At 47.2% G+C, this 22,493-nt stretch overlaps 1 protein-coding gene across 2 annotated transcripts; it reads left to right on the top strand.

Moving 5' to 3' along the window:
• Positions 1 to 5,198: 5,198 nt before the first annotated feature.
• LOC149324995 (uncharacterized) lies at positions 5,199 to 17,990 on the top strand. Of its 2 annotated transcripts, none has more exons than XM_089563217.1 (7): positions 5,199 to 5,771; positions 7,161 to 9,494; positions 9,578 to 9,619; positions 11,730 to 11,816; positions 13,518 to 13,765; positions 16,710 to 16,824; positions 17,422 to 17,990. In XM_089563217.1, exons 2-7 carry the CDS (start codon positions 9,386 to 9,388, stop codon positions 17,871 to 17,873), a joined length of 1,053 nt encoding a protein of 350 aa, XP_089419343.1. In that variant the 5' UTR covers positions 5,199 to 5,771; positions 7,161 to 9,385; the 3' UTR covers positions 17,874 to 17,990. The 2 variants fall into 2 exon arrangements, with proteins under 2 accessions (XP_089419343.1, XP_089419342.1); XM_089563216.1 differs by having other exon boundaries at positions 16,710 to 16,869.
• Positions 17,991 to 22,493: the final 4,503 nt, after the last annotated feature.

Below are 22,493 nucleotides of genomic sequence, written 5' to 3'. Positions count from 1 at the left end.
GAGCTGTCTGAATCTGGAAGGGTTAGTCTCAATGACAATGTGTTCGGGGAGGTTATTCCAGCTTTCTATCGCACTGGGAAGGAAAGATTTATTGAAATAATTGGTGGAGCCGTGCAAACGCTGTATGCTTAAGGAGTTAAATAAACGACGAGATGATCGTAGCGGAGCTCGTAGAAGGTTTTCTCGAAGTGCTGGAAAGTTAAAGTACAGTTTATGAAAAAGACAAAGAATTGAAGTTTTCCTGCGAAAGGCTAATGACTTGATGCCGAGAGATGATTTCAACGCTGTGATGCTGAGCTGAGATTTATACTGTGAGGTGATGAAGCGTGCTGCCCGATTCTGGATGGCTTCGAGTGAATCTATTAAGTAGGCTTGGTGAGGATTCCATATTGTTGAGGCGTATTCTAGTTTAGTTCGGATGTACGTTTCATATGCTAGTTGTCTGGTGGCTGCGGTGGACATGGAAAGTGATCGCCTGATGAATCCGAGTGATCTGGAGGCACTGGCACATAGTTTCGTGATGTGATTAGCCCAGGTTAGGTTGGTTGTTATCTCGATGCCGAGGTACCGGTATGAATTAGTTTGAGACAGCGCTATGGAGTTCAGGGAGTACGAAAAATGAAGAATCGAACGTTTACGTGAGATGTGCATGAACTTACATTTAGAAACGTTGAGCTGCATCAGCCAGTCGGAACACCACTTCTGAATTCGGCTTAGGTCATCCTGTAATAATTCCTGATCACTGCTATTGTTGATGCGGCGATAAATGACGCAGTCGTCCGCAAAGAGCCGGACAGATGATAAAATACCAGATGGCAAATCGTTGATGAAGATTAAAAAGAGTAATGGAGCAAGAACCGATCCTTGGGGAACCCCGGAGATTACTCTAGTGGTTTGAGATGCATGACTGGCGATGACGGTGAATTGCAAGCGGTCGGTTAAGAAACAGTGGATCCAGGATAAGACAAGCGGGTCAAGTGACAGAGCTGAGAGTTTGGAAAAGAGACGCTGGTGAGGGACGCGATCGAATGCCTTGGCGAAATCTAAATAAATTATATCGGTTTGGAAGGCAGAGTCTAGATTTAAATGGAGATCAGTTGTAAGTTCGAACAGCTGAGTTTCGCACGAAAAACCTGCCCTGAAACCATGCTGATTGGGAAATATGAGAAAGTCTTCTGGTCAACCCATTGCCACTTCCCCGAACCGCTTGGCGCGTGGCGGGCTTCCCGCATGTGCGGTTTTTATTAAGGTTGGTTGGTTTATGGGGTTTAACGTCCCAAAGCGACTAAGGCTATGAGAGACGCCGTAGTAGAGGGCTCCGGAAATTTCGACCACCTGGGGTCTTTTAACGTGCACTGACATCGCACAGTACACGGGCCTCTAGAATTTCTCCTCCAAAGAAATTCAACCGCCGCGGCCGGGATCGAACCCGCGTCTTTCGGGCCAGCAGCCGAGCACCATAGCCACTGAGCCATCGCGGCGGCGGTTTTTATTAAGGCGAAAGACATTTAATGCCTCATGCTGTCGTAGCGTTTCCAATGAAGCCATCGGGTGATATGGTACAAACCACTTACACCCTCAAATCTCCGTCCCATTTCACTAACAACATGCCTAGGCAAGCTTTTCGAACACGTCGCACGCGCTCGACTCACCCAACACATGGCGGAGCAAGACCTTTACCCGCACAGCATGGTGGGCTTCCGTCCCCATCTGTCAGCACAGGACGCCATGCTCCAACTCACGCAGGACATTTTCGACCTTTTCATTCCGGGTAACACAAAAGCTGTCCTAGACTTGGATCTCTCCAAGGCATTTGATCGCCTGGACCATCAAGCGATCATGGCGGCTCTCTCCCCCTTCAACATAGGTGAACGTATGTACACCTATATTCAAACATTCCTTACTAACCGCACGGCCGAAATTCACTTCGGTCCCCACATCTCCCCCCCCCCTCCCATACACCCTTAGTGAAGTCGGAACCCCCCAGGGGTCCGTCCTCTCCCCTTTCCTCTTCAATGCCACTTTCATTCCCCTTGCCCGCAAGCTACAAACCATCCCTCACCTTCGGCATACACTCTATGCCGATGATATCAAGCTATGGACCACCCATGGAAGTGATGGAGACATAGAGAACACCCTACAGTCCACAGCTATCCTCACCCAAACGCATGCGCGGAGTATCGGACTCTCCTGCTCACCGGAGAAGTCGGAGCTCCTCATAATCCGCCCCACAAAACGAACCTGCCCCACAGCCCCCATCATCGTGACACTGGAAAACCGGCCTATCCCGGAGGTGCACACTCTCCGGGTACTTGGCCTCCTCATTCAGAACAACGGGAAAAACACACTCACCATACGGAAACTCAAGCAGACAACTGTGTCGATATCCCACCTAATCTGCCGCGTTTCTGCACACCACCGGGGCATGAAGGAGCATGACCTATGTCGTATCCTTCATGCCTTCGTCCTCAGCCGCTTTATCTTCCCAAGCAGCACATGACATCGGTCCAATGTAGGATCTGAGTTGGCAAACGACAGCCCTGTGAAGGCCCCGCGTTGCCTCTGTTCTCCCAGCCTTGGCTCAGCCATTTTTAGAAGTTGGCAGCATTGGACCACTTTCTCGGACGTTCTCCCAGCCTTGGCTCAGCCATTTTTAGAAGTTGGTAGTATTGGACCAATTTCTCGGACGTTTTCCCCGCCTTGGCTCAGCCATTTTTAGAAGTTGGTAGTATTGGACCAATTTCTCGGACGTTTTCCCCGCCTTGGCTCAGCCATTTTTAGAAGTTGGTAGTATTGGACCAATTTCTCGGACGTTTCACCCGCCTTGGCTCAGCCATTTTTAGAAGTTGGCAGTATTGGACCACTTTCTCGAATGTTTCCCCTGCATTGACTTTGCCATATTTAGAAGCTGGCCAATTCCTGCAATACGCAACTCAACTTTGAAGTGCCGACTGCTATGGAGCATCATGCAGTTGCTATTGTGACTTCTTAGTTTTCTCAATTGCGGCGATAGGCGCGATATATATATATATAGCTCGCACATTGTTAATTATTTATTAGCATATATAGTCCGGGGCGTAGATAATGATATCTTCGTAAAAACCCGCATAACCTCCTGTGAGATTTTTTAAATCTCAGTTTTTTAAACTAAAATATGCAAAGTTGCATGCATGCGTGCGTTATTTCCCCCTTTAAGGTTGTGGTCTTCGTTCTGTGTAAATGTAAAAAGTCCAGTCGTGCAATGAAAGAATGCGAGTCGGAGAAACATATATGCAGCACCGATTTTCAGGCCTGAATTTCAAAAACTATAAATAGCATTTTATAAAAATAACTTCTCGACTCTAACGTTAAATACGCTGTACCTTGATGTGCTTGGGCGTCGCAGTTAATGCGGTATACCTGCAGAACAGCACCAAAACATATATGTATGGCGCAACGTGTCGAGCACTCCATTAAAGCAGGAATGGGTAAAGAGTAACGTGCGTTTGCTCCATGATAGGACAGCGCTGACCATGCGCTTATATAAGAGATACATATAGCTTAAGAAAAAAAAACGTTACATCGTCTGCGGGAACTCGAATTGGAAGAATGCGAAGGCATTGCGCCTCCACGGTACTCGTTCTCTCCCTTTGCCTCGTATGCAGCCCATATGAGTTATATGTGTCAGTATATGTGCCTCATATGAACACATATAGGCTTCATACGAGTTCATATGTGCCTCGTTTGACTCATATGGGCACCATATGAGCCATGTGTCGACAAATGCGCCTCGTATCAGCACATATACTTCATACGAGTTCATGTGTGTCACAAATTAATGTGTCTCGTATGAACGCGTATAGGCTGCTTACGAGCTCATACGCGTCACAAATGTCACAGATGAACACATCTGCTGCATATATAGTAGTTCACGCGCTACGGAAAGGTGACTTGTATGGATTACATATGTGGCATACCTTAACTGACACGCGACACTCGTGCGTACACAAGAGCTCCGATATGCACCGTATCAGCTTACATCAATCTCGAGCGAAACACATAGCCGCTGATGAGTGCCTCTCATAGAGTGGGCCTTGCTGTTTGAAACACGCGGAAAAGAAGGGATGAACAAGCGATTAACAAGTGCCCAACCAACGCATAAAAAAAACTCTTGGCCTGTTTCAAATATTTTTCTCCTTGATTCTCTGCTTGTGCCCTCCTGTTGTAAACCGCGCCTATCCAAACAGTATGACGTTAGGCGTTTCCAATGTGCTTGGACAAACGTTCAGCCAGAAGGCAAATGTTGCCTTCTGGGCTTAGTTGAGCTAATAACGCCAGGTATTTTCATGCAAGAGCTCCGACTGTAGTTAACAATATGTGCGCAATGAGAGTACTACGATCAATGGTGCAGGCGCTGTGAAAATTAAAATACATACAAATATCAGATCTTTCAGTGCTTATCACAGAGCACATCAAGATCCACAAAATCAGTGGAAGTGCAATCGGCTGTAGTTCAGCTCCTTATACCTTAAAAATAAACATTTGTCCTCGCACCTAACCGTCGAATTTTATAGTGGGAAGCATAGCATAAGTCTTGTCATCGAAATGTAAAGCAGTTTTTGCCATGCCAGCAGTGGTGTAGTGGGTAGTGTAGTGAGCTGTAGATCTCTAGGTCGGTGGTTCGAATCCGGAACGGCGCGTGGTTTTTTTTTTCGCGTCCGAATTTTTTTTTTTACTTTCTTTAGTTTACTAACTAAAATGGAAGCTATTTTATTGTTAATTGCCTTATAATTCCACCCCAGCCCTTCCCTTTCCTTTCCCAAAAATTGCAAACCAGACACATATGACACATATGTGTCATATGTGTCATATGACACATACGAGATATTCCATAATCATACGAGATATTCCATAATCTCGTATGAACCAGACACATATGACACATATATACGAGATTTTTCGATAGGGACGTATTAATCGCTATCGGTTAATCGTCTTCATATTGATTACGGTCATAGATTTCAATCACGCGTCTTCAGCGCGCACTTCGCTTCTGCGTCGCGTGGTTGCTTCGGACGGTAGCAAGAGTTGGGGGGTGCGTACGTCGACTGATGTTTCGGAGTGCGATCGTGTCCTGCCGCCTTGATCCAAGCTTGAAGACGTAGATGCGACCGGCCGTTGTGAAATACCGAGATCTTGCAAGATCTCACGGTATTCTTTTTCAACGATACGGTACTTGCGTTGCTTTGCATTCATGGCGAAATGCAGAAGCTTTGCGGTGAAAGACGAGGACCGCAACAGCCGCACAAAGGGACAGCAGACAGGCAGTACGACCAACACCTCCACACCACAAAAGAAAAACAAGCGCGAGCACTCGCGGCATGACTCGCGGGCAGGGTTGCCGTTGGGAACATTTTAAAAGGAGCCAAAACTTGAGCTGAAAGTAGTCAAAAGTAGCCATGCCATTTCATCTTAGCTGTCGCGTAAAATAAGATCTTTTGCTCATTAATAAATTGAAGTGTAAAAAAATTGATAAAAATTATTCTTGGCGGTGTTGTCAACACTAAGCTTCAAAGAAATTTTTCGAAACTAAACACCGCTTTACGCATAAACGTAGGCATCCGCTCTCGCTCCCACGTACGTTCCAAGCCAATCCCAATCCATAGCTTGTGGTCATTTCGTTTGGACGTTTGGCAGCAAAGCGCTCTTGTGAATTTTTATTTCTTCAAGCTTTTTGAAGTTTGGTGGCGGCACGCGTGAGTCACCGAGGGGAACCAGGAGGCACTGCTTGCGTAAGTATACATTCTGTCCTTTTTTCCCTTTCATGTTAGTTGTCAGCTAATATTTACTTGTGAACTTGTCAAGAGTGAGGACAATGAGCACGCCTCGTGTGTCGCCCCTTTATCTAACTTGTCTGTAGGCATCTGTCAGCAGTTGTCTTTTGATTAACTCAGCGGCGCATTGCAAGGTGTAACTGCTTGTAAGGGTTGGGGTAATATGAAGTAACACACACGTACACGAAGGGAAGCGCTTCTAAATGTCGTGTGTGTTTGTGTGTTCCTTCATCAGGGTGAACGCACTATCCCGGCAAATCTTGTTGGCGCATTGCTTCTGAGAGGGTTTGTTTCTCGGCACATCGTACATTTATGTACGTGTATAGATGATATGATCATGATCGCAATGACAGTCGTCACGTGGTTACGGCGCTCGGCTGCTGACTCGAAATACGCGGGTTCGATCCCGGCTGCGGCGGTCGAATTTCGATGGAGGCGAAATTCTAGAGGCCCGTGTACTGTGCGCGATATCGGTGCACTCTAAAGAACCCCAGGTGGTCGAAATTTCCGGAGCCGTTCTCTGCGGCGCCCCCCATGACCAACCAGTTGCCACGTGCGATGCAGTTGAGTGTTTTTCATCGCCAATTTTTGCTTTTGTGAGGCTAATCGCTTGGTTCAGGCATGCATGTCAGACGTCATAGAGTCGCAGCCTGCATGCCTTGTGCTTGATTGACAAATGCTTCCATGGCAGTGTTGACATTGTTGCGTTGCGAGTCTCCGTGCGATGAGAGAAATGTGACAAGAACAGGATGAATGAACACAATTCTTCTGTACTGCCAGAAGTAATGCTGCTCCTGCCAGTGATCGGTTACAGAAAAAAAATTGAGAGTACTTTTTATTTATGTGTGTCCCTTCCCGCTACTCAGAGCCTTGTATTACAAAGTCTAGATCAGTGTGACTCTACATATAGCGAGTGCTAGTTTCGAGCTCGCTAATTGAACGCGCTTGTTTTCTCTCTTCCTCATTTGGTCAATCTTGCGTTTTACTGGTTTCTTTTTTCATCACTATGCTCCTGGTAGACTGCACTCAGTTTGATGTTCAATGCAGTGAAGTTGCACGCCACTATTGCTGGCTGTTATTTGTTTCACATGACAGCAGGCACAGAAATATTGTTTAAATAAGTCCCAAATTGCAGGCGCTCGTGACACTTGTAACTCTCAACTCATGAAAGTTCAGAAGTGCGTTGCGAAGTAGAACGAGATGGTTGTAAGAGTACCTGTCAGTTGTCATGGTAGTGTGAAGTTTTCGGCACCCAAACAGGCAAGTGCCAGTAGAGAATGGCACAGAGAGTGTCTGGTAAAAATCCTTGTTTGCCCATTAATCTTTTGTTGTGTTTCCTCTGTGCAGCATGTCAAAACCATTCGCTGTGGTGAAGTTTCCTCTTGAGGACGACTGCCTTGCAGTCATTCCTGTCGGATGGCTCACAGAGACAAAAGAAGAGTGCTACTGGCCTGTGGCCAGGAGCTCGGAGGTGACGCGGCTCGCAAAAGCTGAGGCCGAGCCAGCTCTCGGAGGGGAGTGGATGCGTTGCCCAGTGGTCGTCGTTACCACTTGCCATAAGTAGTCTTATTGTAGACATATTGATGGTAGCTTCATCAGCGATTGTAAAGGCCTCTTTGCTAGATTCTGTGAGTCTGCACCTCTGCATGGCTAAATTACGACTAAGAAGTCATGTTGATAACCACCGCTTAGCCAGCTGTCAAAAAGAGGAGCAGAATGAACTGTTAGCTATTGCACTTGTAAGCTGATGAACTACATCTGAAACTCATTAGTGCCTTGTTTTTGAAGACCTGTAGTTCCCAGAATTAGTGCTGCACTCAGTATGCTTAATAATATTTAGTACAGAAAGGTTTAGTATGGTAATTTTTTTTTTTTGCATTATGAAACATTTTTTGGCACACAAAAAGCACAGACAAGGAAAGAGCACACAATACAAATGCCAGACATCAATTGATGCTTTGCGTTGTGTGCTCTTTCCTCATCCATTTTTTGTTGTGCACTGAGACAGTGTTTCATAATGCAAATTCAGAACCAACTCATCCAGCTGTTTACATTTAGTTCAGTTTGAATTGTTAGCCTGTCGCAGTAGCTGAGTGGTCCATGCTGCTGAGCCGAGGGCCCAGGTTACATCCTGTCTGTGGTGAAATGGAGCAGTGCAGAATGCGCTTGTGCTCTGTAATATCAGTGCATGTTAAACAACCCCATGTGGTCTAAATTAATCTGGAGTCTTCCGCTACGTCATTCTTCATAGCTTAAAGCTGTTAAATCCTAGAAACCAGAATCACACTTTTAATTGTAAATAAAACAATGCCTCTGCCACATGAGTGTTTCACAGGCTTTCAAACTGATAGTCTGTTGGCCTGAGTGTTGCTATACAGGCAGCTGAACGGGCATCAAGTCAGCAAAGCAGCCCTCGGACATATTTTGTAGCGACAATTCTGTTAAGTATGGATACGTGTTTAATTATGAGGAATTATGTGAGTTAGTTTTTGGAACCCATAGTTTGTACGAGATTTTGGTGCATGGTATTGAGGGTGCCTAAGACTGTATGCTGTTTGGGCAATTAAATATGTGCTCTCGAAAGTCTGCCAGTTTCCTTTCATAAGGTTTCTGATATAAACAGCAAGCTTCTTGTGGTAAGCGGCCGTGATGGTTAGCAGTCTATGGTTGAGGAAGGAAGGACCCGTGCTCTCACTGTAATGTAAGTTATCAATCGCTCGTACAGCTCTTTTTTGTAAAGTAAGTACTTTCACAAAATTGGTTGAGGTAGTCGTTCCCCAGATCAACAAACAATATTGTACATGCGAAAAGACTAGAGAGAAATAAATTTGTAGTTTGAATTTTCGAGGCAGTATTGTGCGAAATTTATTTAGGATACCAACAGAGCGAGCCATTTTAGTGCAAACGTAGTTTACACGATCTGTCCAGAGTAAATGTTCTTCAAAAATGACTCCAAGGAACATTGTAGAGCTGACACGAGTTATAGGAGCTTGCTCGAAGTGAATTTGGAAGTTGTTCGGAACTTCCTTATTTTTGGCTCTAAACAGTATGTACTTTGTTTTCCTGACATTAAGTTCTAACCTATTTGATTTTAACCAAACAGACAATTGGGATAACCAACTATTGGAGGCTGCTTGCAAAATATTACTATCTTGTCCTGAAAAAAATACGTTAGTATCGTCTGCATAGATTATAATGTTGTCTGCTGGATGAAGGTTGACGATATCATTAATATATAATAAGAACAACGTTGGTCCTAGAACGGAGCCCTGTGGCGCACCAGACACAATCTGACCGATCCCAGATGAAATACCGTTAATGATAGTTGTTTGAGATCGGTTGTCAAGGTAGCTAGCAAATAAGGTTAAAGGAACACCGCGTATTCCATAACAATGCATTTTTTCAAGCAATATCTTATGGTTAACCGAGTCAAACGCTTTCCTCATATCAAGGAATATGCCAACTGTTAGCAGTTTATTTTCTATGTTTTCAATTAGCTTTTCTTTGATTTCCAGTAAGGCGGCCTCAGTTGTTTTGTTTTTTTGAAATCCATACTGTTGCTTGGAGATGACATGGTTTTTGTCGAGATATTGAGAATGTTTGCAGGATCCTACAAGAGCGCCGAAAAAAAGGTGCGGCGCTACGAGTTCACTTCAGCCCTAGAAAGCTCGGCAGTTTCTGGTAATTGAAATTCTCATATTTCTTTATTGATGAGAAATTATTTTGCATACTCAACAAGACGTTCATGTGCAATTCTTTTTTAGGAAATGAGGGCCACAACGATGTTGTACAGCTGCCGTCACCACGTAAGACATGAATTCTCATTTGTTAAGCCGCCGCGGTGGCTCAGTGGTTATGGCGCTCGGCTGCTGACCCGAAAGACGCGGGTACGATCCCGGCCAAGGCGGTCGAATTTTGATGGAGGCGAAATTCTAGAGGCCCGTGTGCTGTGCGATGTCAGTGCACGTTGAAGAACCCCAGGTGGTCGAAATTTCCGGAGCCCTTCACTACGGCGTCCCTCATAGCCTGAGTCGCCTTTGGATGTTAACCGCCTTAAAACTAAAACACCATTTCTCATTTCTATTTAATGTAAGGTCGACATTGTGTTAGTTTTGATTGGGGATTTATGGTAGTATGCTTGCAAAATCTGGGAAAAAAACTCCACCGTAGCTAATTGCACTTGCAGAGAAATGGAACGTGCTCAGACTTGGCATCAGCTTTTTACATTTGCCATGCTCTCAGATCAGCAGTGATTCTGCCAGTAACCATTTCGTGGCAAACTCTCTTACCCACGTTAACAGTACTGCGAACAGGTTTCTATTCACATGACATATATTCTGCTCTCTGTGTTTGGTTTCGCCATGACAGTTTCTTTTGTGTCCTTAAATGTACCGTATTTTCCAGTGTATAAGACGCACCCGCCATATATGCAGGCTGTAATTGAAAAAGTTGCTATATAAGACGCACCCCAGTTTTCCCAGTTGGGCTAGTGAGGATCAATTAAACACGCTTGCACGACCATCACGAAATTCACCGTACTTGTGAGAAATTCTTAAGCAACGCTAAGTGGTCGAAAAAGGCAACACTCACGCCATTCCTGCCCACGTTTTGGAAAAAAAGAAAGAAAAACAAAAAAAACTCTCCCACATGTCCATAAGAACATTTTATTTCTACTTAAAACCTTGGAAGTCTTCACCTTCGGATGCGCTATCAAAAAGTTCACCCATTTCTGGTGGCAACGCGACTGAAATATTCTCTTCGCACGACGTACATGGAGCAAACAAAGTGGCAAAGGGTGGCTGAAAAAAGAACGCCGGCTTGTCCTGGCTTGTCTTGACAATGGCGAGAAGCGTGATTGTCGTCATCTTTTGGCATTTCACATTACTTTTGCTTGGGGCCTCCGAAACGGTGGTGTGTTTGTGATCCCGGAAGTCGTCATCCCCGTCGTTTCATGATAAAGTTCACCTAAAAAAAGTTGCGCACGGTGGTCCCCGTATTGAAGTATTAACCGTGTTACAACCGCTTCATTGCTAGTGATATTTTTTCGGTAAAAAAGGCTTGAACATGAACCTGAGTAATTTCTGAACTCTCTAAAAAAAAAAAACGAAAAATTCGCATATAAGACGCACCCTTGTATAGGACGCACCAGCAAGATTTTTGAAAAAAGCCGCGTCTTATACACCGGAAAATACGGTACCAATGCACCATGCTGGTGCATGAGAAATGTAATTATTGAAGTACTATAGACACATATTTAAAAAATTGAAAACTGATTTTTCAGGAAAGAAAGTGGTGCAGTAATTCTCTCGCATTTCGGTGGACATTCATAAGAGAAGGGATAAAGGAGGGAGTGTGAGAAGAAAGGAAGAAGGAGGTGCCGTAGCGCCATGGGATAATTTCAGCCGACTGGGGATCTTTAACGTGCACTGACATCGCACAGCACACGGGCACCTCTTGCGTTTCGCCTCCATCGAAACGCGCCGCCGCAGTCGGATCACAACGTTCTTTTATGTGTCATAGGTATCTGCATGATGTGACATTGTTTGTCACGTCAACTACTTGTCATGGAGGTGTCGGTTTTGATGGGTTTTGAATTATGAAGTCTTTGTACAGCCTGTGATTGAAACCAAATTAAAATATCTTTTGGGCCAAAGGAAGTGTTACTATTGCCTGGGGGGCATCTCTATATAACCAGGAATTTGTTTCTGAACTTCGTAATTTTGTGTCTATTGTGTTTTAAAAAGATCACCTGTATGAAAAACAGCCTGGCCATGCAACTGTTCTGTCCCTTCTCCAAAAATATCCTGAAGTAGCGTTTCTGCATTCAATTAGGATAGAAATGTGACATTGTGGTTGTACACAGTAGTGTGTTCTGTACTTCCTGGATTGCCATCAATGACGCATGTTCATCTCCAGCCCCGCTGAATCACGCTGGGGAGAGCGTGAACGAAAACAGTGCGCCACCCAGCAAGCTGGAGGGGTCGACAGCTGGGACTGTTGATGGTGAGATTTTCACTTTGTTTACTTTTGTGCAAAAAGAGAAATGCAAGCCAAACATGGGGACACAGTGAGAGGACAGAACAAATGCTGCTTGTCCCGTCTTTTCACTGTGTTCCTTTCTTTTAATTACACTCCTATTTTGTCTAGTATCAAGTGACACAACAAAATATAGAAGCTAGATCTGCTTTGCCTTAAAGAAAAACAGAGCAAATTTTAAATTTCTCATTGTACCTGCTGCTGCCGAGCAGCAGTCAACAGGCCCAGAAAGACCTAGAGAATATACTTATTCAGGAAGATATTTGCACGGAGTTCTCCTCAGTGGCTCTTGAAACGGTGCTAGGAGCACATTTCTAGTTTCAAACTATGTGCTTTGAAAGGGGTCACTCTGAAAATCATCACATGTATTTCTCAAAAACCATTGTATGAACTGAAGTGGTACTGGAATTTACAACCTAGTACTTCCATTGCTTTCTCCTCTTGTGATTCATAGTGGAGTGGTTGTTGTGTGCCCTTCCCAAGAGCTGTATGTTGTGCTTTTGTTGGGTTCTTTTGGATCCTGGCATTTCTGTTGCCTCTCTCGGCCTACATCACCACCAGGAAGCCACTCCTACGAATTGCACTCTACACAGTAGTCCCATGTTCTGTGCATTTGTTTCCTTACCAGCATAATTTGGTCGCTTGGTCGCGGTTGGTCAGCAAGGCCCATATTGTAATTTTTCATTGTCTTTCAAAGTATTTTAAAAGTTTACTGGTTGGAAGTCAATGCAGTGCCTTGGATGCAGCGAAATGTGCTGAAAAAAAATTAATTGCGCTATCACAAAGCTCCCATAAAGGGTGCTGAAGGAGATAAGCAGCCAATAATAGTGGCATGCTCTGAAGGAGGACCTCTTGCTTAGGAAAGAACTGAACAGCCTAACTGCCTTGTGGAGCACATCAGCTGGCTCCTAGTCTTGTCTTGCCTGCAGAAAATGGATGCGTGGTAAGAGATAAATGTGACCTTGTTTTATTTCTCAACGGTTTGGGACCTCCTGTGCCTAGCAAGAAACATTTGGTCCACCTCTTTGTTGCATTTCGCTTGTCAGCTAAGGGCTATAATTCCATAAGGGCTATCTTTGTTGCAGTTTTAATGCATTGATCCCTGCCAGCACTTGCAGTTAGAACAGATGTCTACCTCCAGCATTTTGGCCAATGTGGGTTTTGCCGTGAGCAATACTTTCCAAATGGTGCAATGCTATATTAAGGGCACAGGCCTGCTCTGCTTTCTCGCTTCTATTAGCACATGCTTCTCATGACACTGGAAGAATCCATTTGCGACTAACTGCTGCCATCTCTGCCATGGTGCAATAGCAGTGGAAATGCCCATGAAGCAATGTAAAAATTGGCGAAGCTCATAGACTGAGAAGTCCTTTACACAACAAGGCTGCAGGTTCTGTGCTAGCTATCACACATAGAGCAGCTCCATTTCACCTAGGTGTTTGTCAGTGCATGGTGACATTTATGGCATTTAAATTAGGCTAGCAAGGAATAGAACATGAATTAGAAGTGTCCTGGAGGATAAAAACTGGGGGAAGTTTAGGAGCATAGTACAGAGTGTGTTGCTGCCTACTGTTAGCCTCATACTGTTCTTTATTGTACCTCAGTGCGCAAATGATATTATTGCGCCCAGGTTAACCCTGCTCTCACTGAAATTGTTGATTGCTTCAGTTTCAGCTACCCTGCTGAAGCTGATGTGCCTGGTGCTGGAGGTCCGACAGCAGCAGCGCGACTTAATGCAGCGGTTACAAAGGCTGGAGGATCACGTGCTGCTGCGGTCGGACCGGCAGCTGGAGCAGAGGACTCGGCCAGTGTCCCCCTCGCCACCGCCTCCCACCCTTGCACTGCCCGCATTCTCCCCCGAGGAGTTGGACACTGTGGAAGCTGCCGTCCAGGACGACAGCGTGGCTGCTGGACTGGTGATTTAATGTTTCTGATAATTCGTGTCTGGAAAAAATGAATGCCTACTAACGAATTGCATGCATAATGTAATTCCGAGGTTTGTGAAGAAATCTTGAGCTCCAAGAGTATTTGCATGCCGTGCTCTGTGAATAACATGCTCTTCATAGATATAATTCCTACTGTTGTGCTGGAGTGTGCTGTCACAGTGTGTTTTGTTAATGTAAATGTCTTGTTCATGAAAGTTGCTTGCTGATATACACACTGGCTGTTTCAGTGAACATTTTCAGGAATTCCGAAGAATAGGGAGTTCAAAATAGAAGAAATATTTGCAGGTACACACGCACAGTTATGCAGTAAATTATGTCCACCACTGCTGAGAGATCGTTCCTCCAAAAAAAAAATTGTTTTCCCATATCGAACTTGCGCTTCTTTAGGAATTTTTGAGAGTGTTCACTGGAACGCCCTGTCGATTCCTTGTGTGGTGAGATTTACTGTTCGAAGCAAAAGTGGTACGCAATGCCCAGCCGGTAGCAGAGCTTGCAAAAACTGCATCACGTGTCGGGACAGCTGTTAGGGGACTCTCTTTATCTGCTCTTTGGCTCCTATCAATTTGTTGGGCTCAGTAGCAGTGCTGAACATGTGGCGCTCGCAATACAGTCGATCCCGGATATATAGAACCCGGATATATCGAATTATTGCCTATATCGAACAGATGTAGAATCCCCTTGGGAATCTCATGCAAAATTATAGCAAATTTGTTTACGTTTATCGAACTCCTGTGCACCCTATATTTGATATATCGAACTCCGTGCCATGCCGAGCCCCCGCAAGTGCGCTTCTCCCAGTATGCACCACCCTGGAAGTGGGATTCTTCCACTAGCGCGCGCTCCTGCAAATGGGCTTCTCCTAAGAGTTCACGCGGCGCTGGCCTTGGACAGCTGCGCTTAGTCACGTGATGGGAACTTTGTGGGGGGTGCGAAAGGAAATGGGAATGGCCATAAGGAGCTCCCTAATTTCTGATGCTCACATCGTGGCTGACATCATCGATACCGAGGAAGCGGACCCGAGCAGTGACGAAGATTGTGCGAAGAGGCCCAGCCGCCATGCACTGCGGCTGAACTTGCATCCGCATTCAGCGTCATTCATCGCTGTTGTGGCGCAATGGAGGGCACTGGACTTTCTCATTTGGATACTCTCAACAAGCTTGAGGACAGCTTAATGAACTGCATGGTGCAGAGGAAGAGGCAAGCAAAGCTCACTGACTTTTCTTGCGAAATAAAGCGCGCTAATCGTGGAGTTGTGCTTTCGTTTTTGTGGACTTAAGAGGAATAAATCGGTAAGTTCCCACTTGCTACGATCCCGGGAAATTGTCCGAGATTTGCGCAATTTTAAAATAAGCGTCTAATAGGCATATTTTATATTTCGAATTATTGATATATCGAACTTTTTCGCGATCCCCTTCGAGTTCGATATATCCGGGATCGACTGTATTGCTTACGGCAAGTGCCAGTTGTCACATCATGTTTCAGCCACGCAATGCAAAGAAAATGCCACCTGCGAGACTGCTGTCGCACCAGAGCGTTTAGGCGAGAAGGAGCGCTAAACAGCAAACCAAGCTACTGATGCTGGTTCTGTGTGAAGCATTGCACCTATCACATCTTGTAGTAGCTTGGTATTTGGCGGTGCAGTCACAGGCTTTTTTGGGGCAGTTGCTCTCAGATGGTGTCACTCAATGTCATTCGATGTAGTTTTCCAGAGCTCTGCCGGTGGCCGGTCGTTGCATAACAGACTTGGTTCCAACAAATTTTTTTTCTCAGTCAAATATTTCTGTGATTACATTATTCTTTTACATCGATCAACAGCAAAAAAAAATCCCCTATGCTTTTGTTGCCTGTGGCTGCCTTTCTTCGTATGTGTCTCATAACGAGCCTCTCATTTTCCTTACATTTGTCATTTATTGTTGTGCTGTTTTAATTTAGTTCAGCAGTGGACTTTGTAGCTAACATTAAGGATGTTGTAAGGTCTGTTTTACAGGAAGCTGAGCTTTCGGTTAATATACTGTTGCATGAACTGCTGTGAACACAGCTGGAAGTTGGTCCTCTCTCAGTGCGTCTTTAATTTCGGCTAGGTTTCCCAAATAATGGGGCAGCTTTAACCCACCTCTTCCCTGTCTTTTGCTCACATTATGCACATTTCATTACTTAATCTGCTGCCAAAAACAAGCAACATCGTTTAATTAAATGTGGTTGCTAAGCACGCAGCTTTACTCAGGTGCTTGGGGATTTAAATAAGCGCCCTTTGTATAGCATTAATTAGACTGCTCAATTTCAGGGTAGTGAGCCCCGCCATGGTGGCTCAGTGGTTAGGGCACTCGACTGCTGAACCCAAAGACTCGGGTTCAAACCGAGCCGTGATGGCCAGTTTTCCATGGAGGCGAAAAGCAAGGCGCCCGTGTGCAGTGTGATGTCAGTGGCGCATGTTAAAGACCCCACGTGGTCGAAACTTCCGGAGCCCTCCACTATGGTGTCCCTCATCATAGCCTGAGTCACTTTGGAACTTGTTCTACAAACCAAATCAATTTTAGCGTAACGGCTGTGCAGAGAAAACACATCCAGCACATAGATATCTGCAAAAAGCATTATAGTTATAATATAATAATGTCCAAGATGCAAAGCATAATGGGTAGGAGTTGGCCACCTTTGCTTAATCGCTAAAGTTTCCCTGCTCTTAGTAAACTGGGAAAAAAAAGAATGTCCATATTGGTGGTGGTGCTTTCTGCTGGTAGCAACTAGTCAAGCTATTGTATCATACAGAAATTATGCATTATGATTGTAGGTACTCGCATGGGCTGTTGACAGGTAGTCACACAATTGTCTTAGCTATTCGATTCTGCTAAACTAAATGAAATTATAATTGATGTTTGTGCCTAATAGCTTGTGCACCTGTGGTGTTTCTTTTCAGCGAAAGCAGCTGGTCCGCCTGGGGGGCAAGGGCCTGAGGGAGGTGGGCTCCAACATAATGACCGCCATCATGGGGGTGGCTGTACAGAGGATGTACAGCCTCCATGGCCGCAAGGGCAAGTGGTCATTTATTGCCCTGAAGTTATGCAAGGTGGCAACAGGTATGTTGTTGCAGTAGCTTTTAACTGAATTTTAGAAGATGAGTGGAAGAACATGCACCAGGTTCTGCTGCGCTTTGTTTTCTTTTCTTCTTTTCAGTTGATACTTTACCAGTTTTCTTTTTCATTACAGGTGAATATTTTGTTACTGTTTTTATGGGGGTAGTCATCTGCAGTTTTCTTCCATGTGCATCTGAAGATATATGAGTCAGCAGATGCCTTTCAAAGAAAGCCCTCCCATCAGTCACATCCATCTCTTGTCATGGATCGTAGTCGTGCCTTGTATCTGCCAGCCATTTGTGCTCCCATATGTTAGTAGTGCAAAGTGGTTGACCGTGATGTCGCAGCAGCTTTATACAGTTGGTTAGAAGAGCTTTCAGGTGGATTTTCTCCTCAAGTTGTATTTGGATACTGTAGTCCTTTCATTTTGGCACGCACTTTGAGTTAACATGTACTTGTGGCCTTTTCTGTTTTCTCTGTTGCTGAAATAATCTTGATTTCTGTTAACGAGCAAACTTTTTCTGCTGGCCTAAAATGAACGCTTATCTTATGCAGATGCCATCTGTGAGAAGACGGGGGCGGATGTGGTGGAAGCGCAGGGGTTTATTAGGAAGTGGTTGCCAGGTTCGGTGGACCGTGGCGGCGGACGCAAAAGGCGTTTTGCCGAAGCGTTTCTGCCAAGTACCGCTGCCGGCCTGGCAACCACTGCGAGCCCCTGTGCTTCAGCCCCCAGCACAGTGCCCTCCCTTCCCCAAGCGGCCCCCACCTCCCAGAAATCCTCCTCCCGCGCGGCCCTGGCTCCTTCCCAAGGTCCCGCCTCCTGCGCGGCCCTCGCTGCCTCGCAGGACTCGCGCAACCGCGCGTCCCCAGCCACGGTGCCTAATTATTTAATAAATAGTTTCTCAGTTGGATTCTTTCGTTGCCTCATTTTGTTGTGCATGTGTATAGAAGAGATGATTGCAGCTTTGCAATGCCAAAACCCATGGCTTTCCCAATGCGAACATTAACTGGAATGTGAATATTCGCTGAACTGGAAATGCAATGGCATAAACTTCGGGCAAGCGTTAGCAGAAAGGCTGAACAGTGGCCTAATTGTGGTATGTCAAGCCGGTGTTGGTAGAGCAGCTGAAAGTGGGTACAATAGTGGCATGAATGTCGGTTCAGTGTTGTTAGAGCGGTTGAAAGTGGGTACAATAGCGGCATGAATGTCGGTTCAGTGTTGGTAGAGCGGCTGAACAGTGGTCTGATAGTGGCATGAATGTCGGTTCAGTGTTGGTAGAGTGGCTGAAAGTGGGTACAATAGCGGCGTGAATGTCGGTTCAGTGTTGGTAGAGCGGCTGAACAGTGGTCTGAGAGTGGCATGAATGTCGGTTCAGTGTTGGTAGAGCGGCTGAACAGTGGTCTGAGAGTGGCATGAATGTCGGTTCAGTGTTGGTAGAGCGGCTGAACAGTGGTCTGAGAGTGGCATGAATGTCGGTTCAGTGTTGGTAGAGCGGCTGAACAGTGGTCTGATAGTGGCATGAATGTCGGTTCAGTGTTGGTCCGAACATCAGGCCAAGGTTGGAAAAAGTAACTTTTTGCCCCAATGCCGACGTCGGTACGACTTTCGAGCCGGTTTTGACCAGCATTATGCCAGCGTCGGTCCATTGTTGGTGTGCTGCTTGGGTTCACGCTCCCCTACCTGAAACTCCAGGCCGCAGAAATCTCCACCCTTGATGCCATGATTCTAACAGCATTTAAGACAGCACTACACCTACCCCTAAATACCTCAACCGAAAAACTCCTTCAACCAGGCCTACACAATACGATAGGGGAACTTATCGAGGCCTACTGACAGACACAATACATACGTCTCGCGCGAACCACCACCGGGAGACACATCCTACACACCCTCGGTATACGCCTACCAGTCACGGATCCCACACAGCTCCAGGTCCCCCTCCATGTTCACCGCGAACTACTTATCAAACCTCTCCCCAAAAACATGCACCCCACTTACCACGAACCCCGACGCAGAGCTCGCGCTCGGGCGCTCCACAAACACTATGGCGCGGAACAGTTTGCCGTTTGGGTGGATGCTGCATGCACAGGCGAAGACGCGGTTGTAGCCATCACAAACCCTTCCTCCAGCCGATTGCCACCCTTCACATATCTCCCGCTGCCACTTCCGAGGAGGCCGAAGAGGCTGCAATTGCCCTGGCCATCACACGCACGGAGGCTCGATATATACTGTCAGATTCTAAAACTGCCATACTAAATTTTGCTCGCGGGAGAGTTCACGTCCCTGCATTTCGCATACTGCACTCCTTCGCCGCGCACCCGCCCCGCCATGTGGAGCTGATATGGGTGCCTGCCCACTCCGGGAATCCCGGAAACGAGGCCGCCAACGCTTTAGCACGAGCTTCTCTCAACCGGGCACCGGCGGCCTCCGACCTAGGGTTCTCGCGGGAGCGCATGCACTCATTCAGTGAAATGACGCAGGCCTGCAAAGCCGAGCGTCGGCTCTACCCCCCAACTCATCCCTCCCTCGACAATTACCATCAGACACTTTGGAGGCGGCTCCAAACACGCACTTTGCCCTCCCCTTATATACGCTCGCAATATCACCCAGTCCACACGAACCCTTCCTGTACCCTCTGCCACCACCCCAAAGCCACTCTCGACCATATTGCCACGTATCATTGTAGTGTTTGTTCGTTCACGCTCAAGGCTGCAGGAAAGGGTTGTTATCACTTTTGTTCGTGACGCGAGAAGCGACCAGACTAATCTCGATTGTTCGCAGCCATGAAAGGCTGCATCTAGGTTTTTCCAGATTACCGTAGATGATCTTGACCTGTTATCTGGAAGTTTCCTTGCCGGCTTTAAATTGAGCGATGCCGCGAGCGACGGACATTCGTAGTTCGACGACCGACGAGCACGTTTGTTGCTTACGCCGCCGCCGAGTGATTCAGTTCTTTTACGGGCGCAAGTCAGCCCAAATAAAGAGCTTCGCTCCCAAGACTGATTGGTGTCTTCCTGACCGCTGGACTGCCGTCACTACAACGTGACATCTGGTGGAGGTGCTGGGTAGCCTTCCAAGTACCGGACAACCCCTGCAAGTCGTGACGCCAGCCCTTTGAGTTATTCGCCGGAAGACCTGACTCCAGTCTACCACGCAGCCTCTGGAGCCTCCAGCATGACTTACGTCGCAGCAGTGCGCCGTCCTGTACCTCGACGACGGGACCCAAGCCCCTATCGCCCTTAGCCAGCTGCGCTGGAGCGCCGCCCTCTCGCCCCAACTCGCCCGTCCTACGAGCGTCGTACACGGCCGAGGAAATGCGTCGAGTGGAGAACACCCGACCAGCGCCGCCCACAATGCTTCCACTGCGGAGAAGCCGGTCACATTCTCCGGTACTGCCCATACAGGAGAATGGGCATCCGAGGGTTCCCTTACGACGCCCCACGACCCCGACCCGGCCAGCGACCAGCCGAAATCGAGGAGTTTTTGCGTTGGGAAGGATACTCATCGCCGAGCCGCCTATCGCGTTCTCCGTCGCCATCGTCACCGCGCTAAGTATCTCCTAGCCGAGGCTACGCAGTGCGTGGACGCTTTCCCAGCCCCCGAAGGTTAAACTGAATAAAGCAGCCTCTGGAGGTGAGGTTGCTTCTGAGCGCAAGAACTAAGATCCTCCATCGACGAAAACAGAAGACCATGCCCCCTACGACGACGACGACCCCTACGACGACGACGACGACGACTACTACTACGACGACAAATACGACGACAAAAACTACGACAACACCGACGACAACACCGCCGACGACGACGACACGGCCAGACTTGAAGCTTTTACCGCTGCCCTTACACCTTATTAGGAACGCTAAAGGACTCTAAGTTCTCGAAGCATTCTCCGTGTTTAATTTCATTTTAAAGCATCGAGGCGATGCTTCTTTGGAAGGGGGGTAATGCCACGTATCATTGTAGTGTTTGTTCGTTCACGCTCAAGGCTGCAGGAAAGGGTTGTTATCACTTTTGTTCGTGACGCGAGAAGCGACCAGACTAATCTCGATTGTTCGCAGCCATGAAAGGCTGCATCTAGGTTTTCCAGATTACCGTAGATGATCTTGACCTGTTATCTGGAAGTTTCCTTGCCGGCTTTAAATTGAGCGATGCCGCGAGCGACGGACATTCGTAGTTCGACGACCGACGAGCACGTTTGTTGCTTACGCCGCCGCCGAGTGATTCAGTTCTTTTACGGGCGCAAGTCATCCCAAATAAAGAGCTTCGCTTCCAAGACTGATTGGTGTCTTCCTGACCGCTGGACTGCCGTCACTACAACGTGACAATATTCTTTTCCTCTGCCCGGCGGATCCTCCCCCGCGGGGCCTGGAGCACCTTACCACATGGGAGGCTTGGGAGACCCTACTGCGCTCCGAGGACCCGGCCAAGCAAACCATCGCCACATGCCGGGCTGCCAGCGTGATGAGCCTCCGGGACATGAACGTTTGAGTACAGTGGGGCCGTGCGGGGGCCCATGGACCGACGTGTCCAAAACTCCTTAGTTACTAATAAATTTTTCATCATCATCATCATCACCATGCTGTCGTTAGCAATCCGTGTCGGCAGCCGTGTCTGCGTCCGTGTCGGCAGCGACAGATGCGTCCGCGTTTTGACGGGTGTCCACCGAGATATGTGAGCCAGTTACTGCGTAATTTCCTTTCCTCGAGTACAGTTCCATCATTACGGCCCGTCTTTCTTCTTTCACTGCCACTTCCTCCCTTCCTGTACAGTGCGGTTAAGGTCTCCACCGAGGTGACAGAATTACAGCACCATTTCCTTTCCTCAGAAAGCGTCGCGTTCAAAGGGCAAGGCATCGCGCCGAACGGATGGCGGCGTTCCGTGGACTCCCTGGCAGCGCTACAACACGCTGTCGCGTTCCACTCCTAAAGGCGAATTTTAAGCGCTATTAATTAGCAGTCAATCAGTGCTGAGTGATTAATCAGTAATTAGTCATTAATTAGTAATTTGTCAATACTTCGTCATCATTTATGTGTGACGTCATCCAGTGGTGACGTCACCAGTGTCACATAGGCAAAGTGGTGCGGAAAACGCTTTCGCCTCTACGCACTTTAGGCAGTCAAAGTGCCCCCTGAATTTTTTAATTGCGAAAGCAATACTAGTTGTACTTTCAGCCCGTCGCGTAGGGAGGCTGGTAGCTACCAATGACCTTTAGCATGAACCCCTGCTTTGACGTCATGCCATCTGCCGCAAAAACCAGGGGCCCAACTCGCGTCGTCGCGTAGCGAGGCCGCAGCAACCAAGCGCGGCCTAACTCCTGCTCCTGCCACGCGCGGCGCGCTTAGCGGTCTGACGTCACAGTTGCAAGAGCGGGGCTCCAACTTGCGCCGTCGCGTAGCGAGGTCGCAGCTGCCAAGCGCGGCCTAACTCCCGCTCCTGCCGCGCGCGGCGCGCTTAGCGGTCGGTTCGGGTGTCCAACGAGATGACTGAGAATTACTGCGCCATTTTCTTTCCTCAAAAAGCGATGCGTTCAAAGGGCAAGGCATGGCGCAGTGATTCTCTGTCATCTCGGTGGATACCCGAGCCACAGGATGGGAGGAACGCCACCACCCGTTCGGCGCGATGCCTA

Source organism: Amblyomma mixtum, chromosome 10 (assembly GCF_055824585.1).
Source record: "Amblyomma mixtum isolate Tamu chromosome 10, ASM5582458v1, whole genome shotgun sequence".
Classification (NCBI taxonomy): domain Eukaryota; kingdom Metazoa; phylum Arthropoda; class Arachnida; order Ixodida; family Ixodidae; genus Amblyomma; species Amblyomma mixtum.
Note: the sequence above shows the minus strand (reverse complement) of the source record. Positions and strands in the feature narration are given on the sequence as shown.

Coding starts and splice junctions, on each gene's coding strand:
- LOC149324995 (XM_089563216.1), top strand. CDS start 9,386: ATGGTTTTTGTCGAGATATTGAGAATGTTTGCAGGATCCTACAAGAGC. Junction 9,495..9,577: donor AGAAAGCTCGGCAGTTTCTG/GTAATTGAAATT, acceptor ATTCTTTTTTAG/GAAATGAGGGCCACAACGAT. Junction 13,766..16,709: donor ACAGCGTGGCTGCTGGACTG/GTGATTTAATGT, acceptor GTTTCTTTTCAG/CGAAAGCAGCTGGTCCGCCT.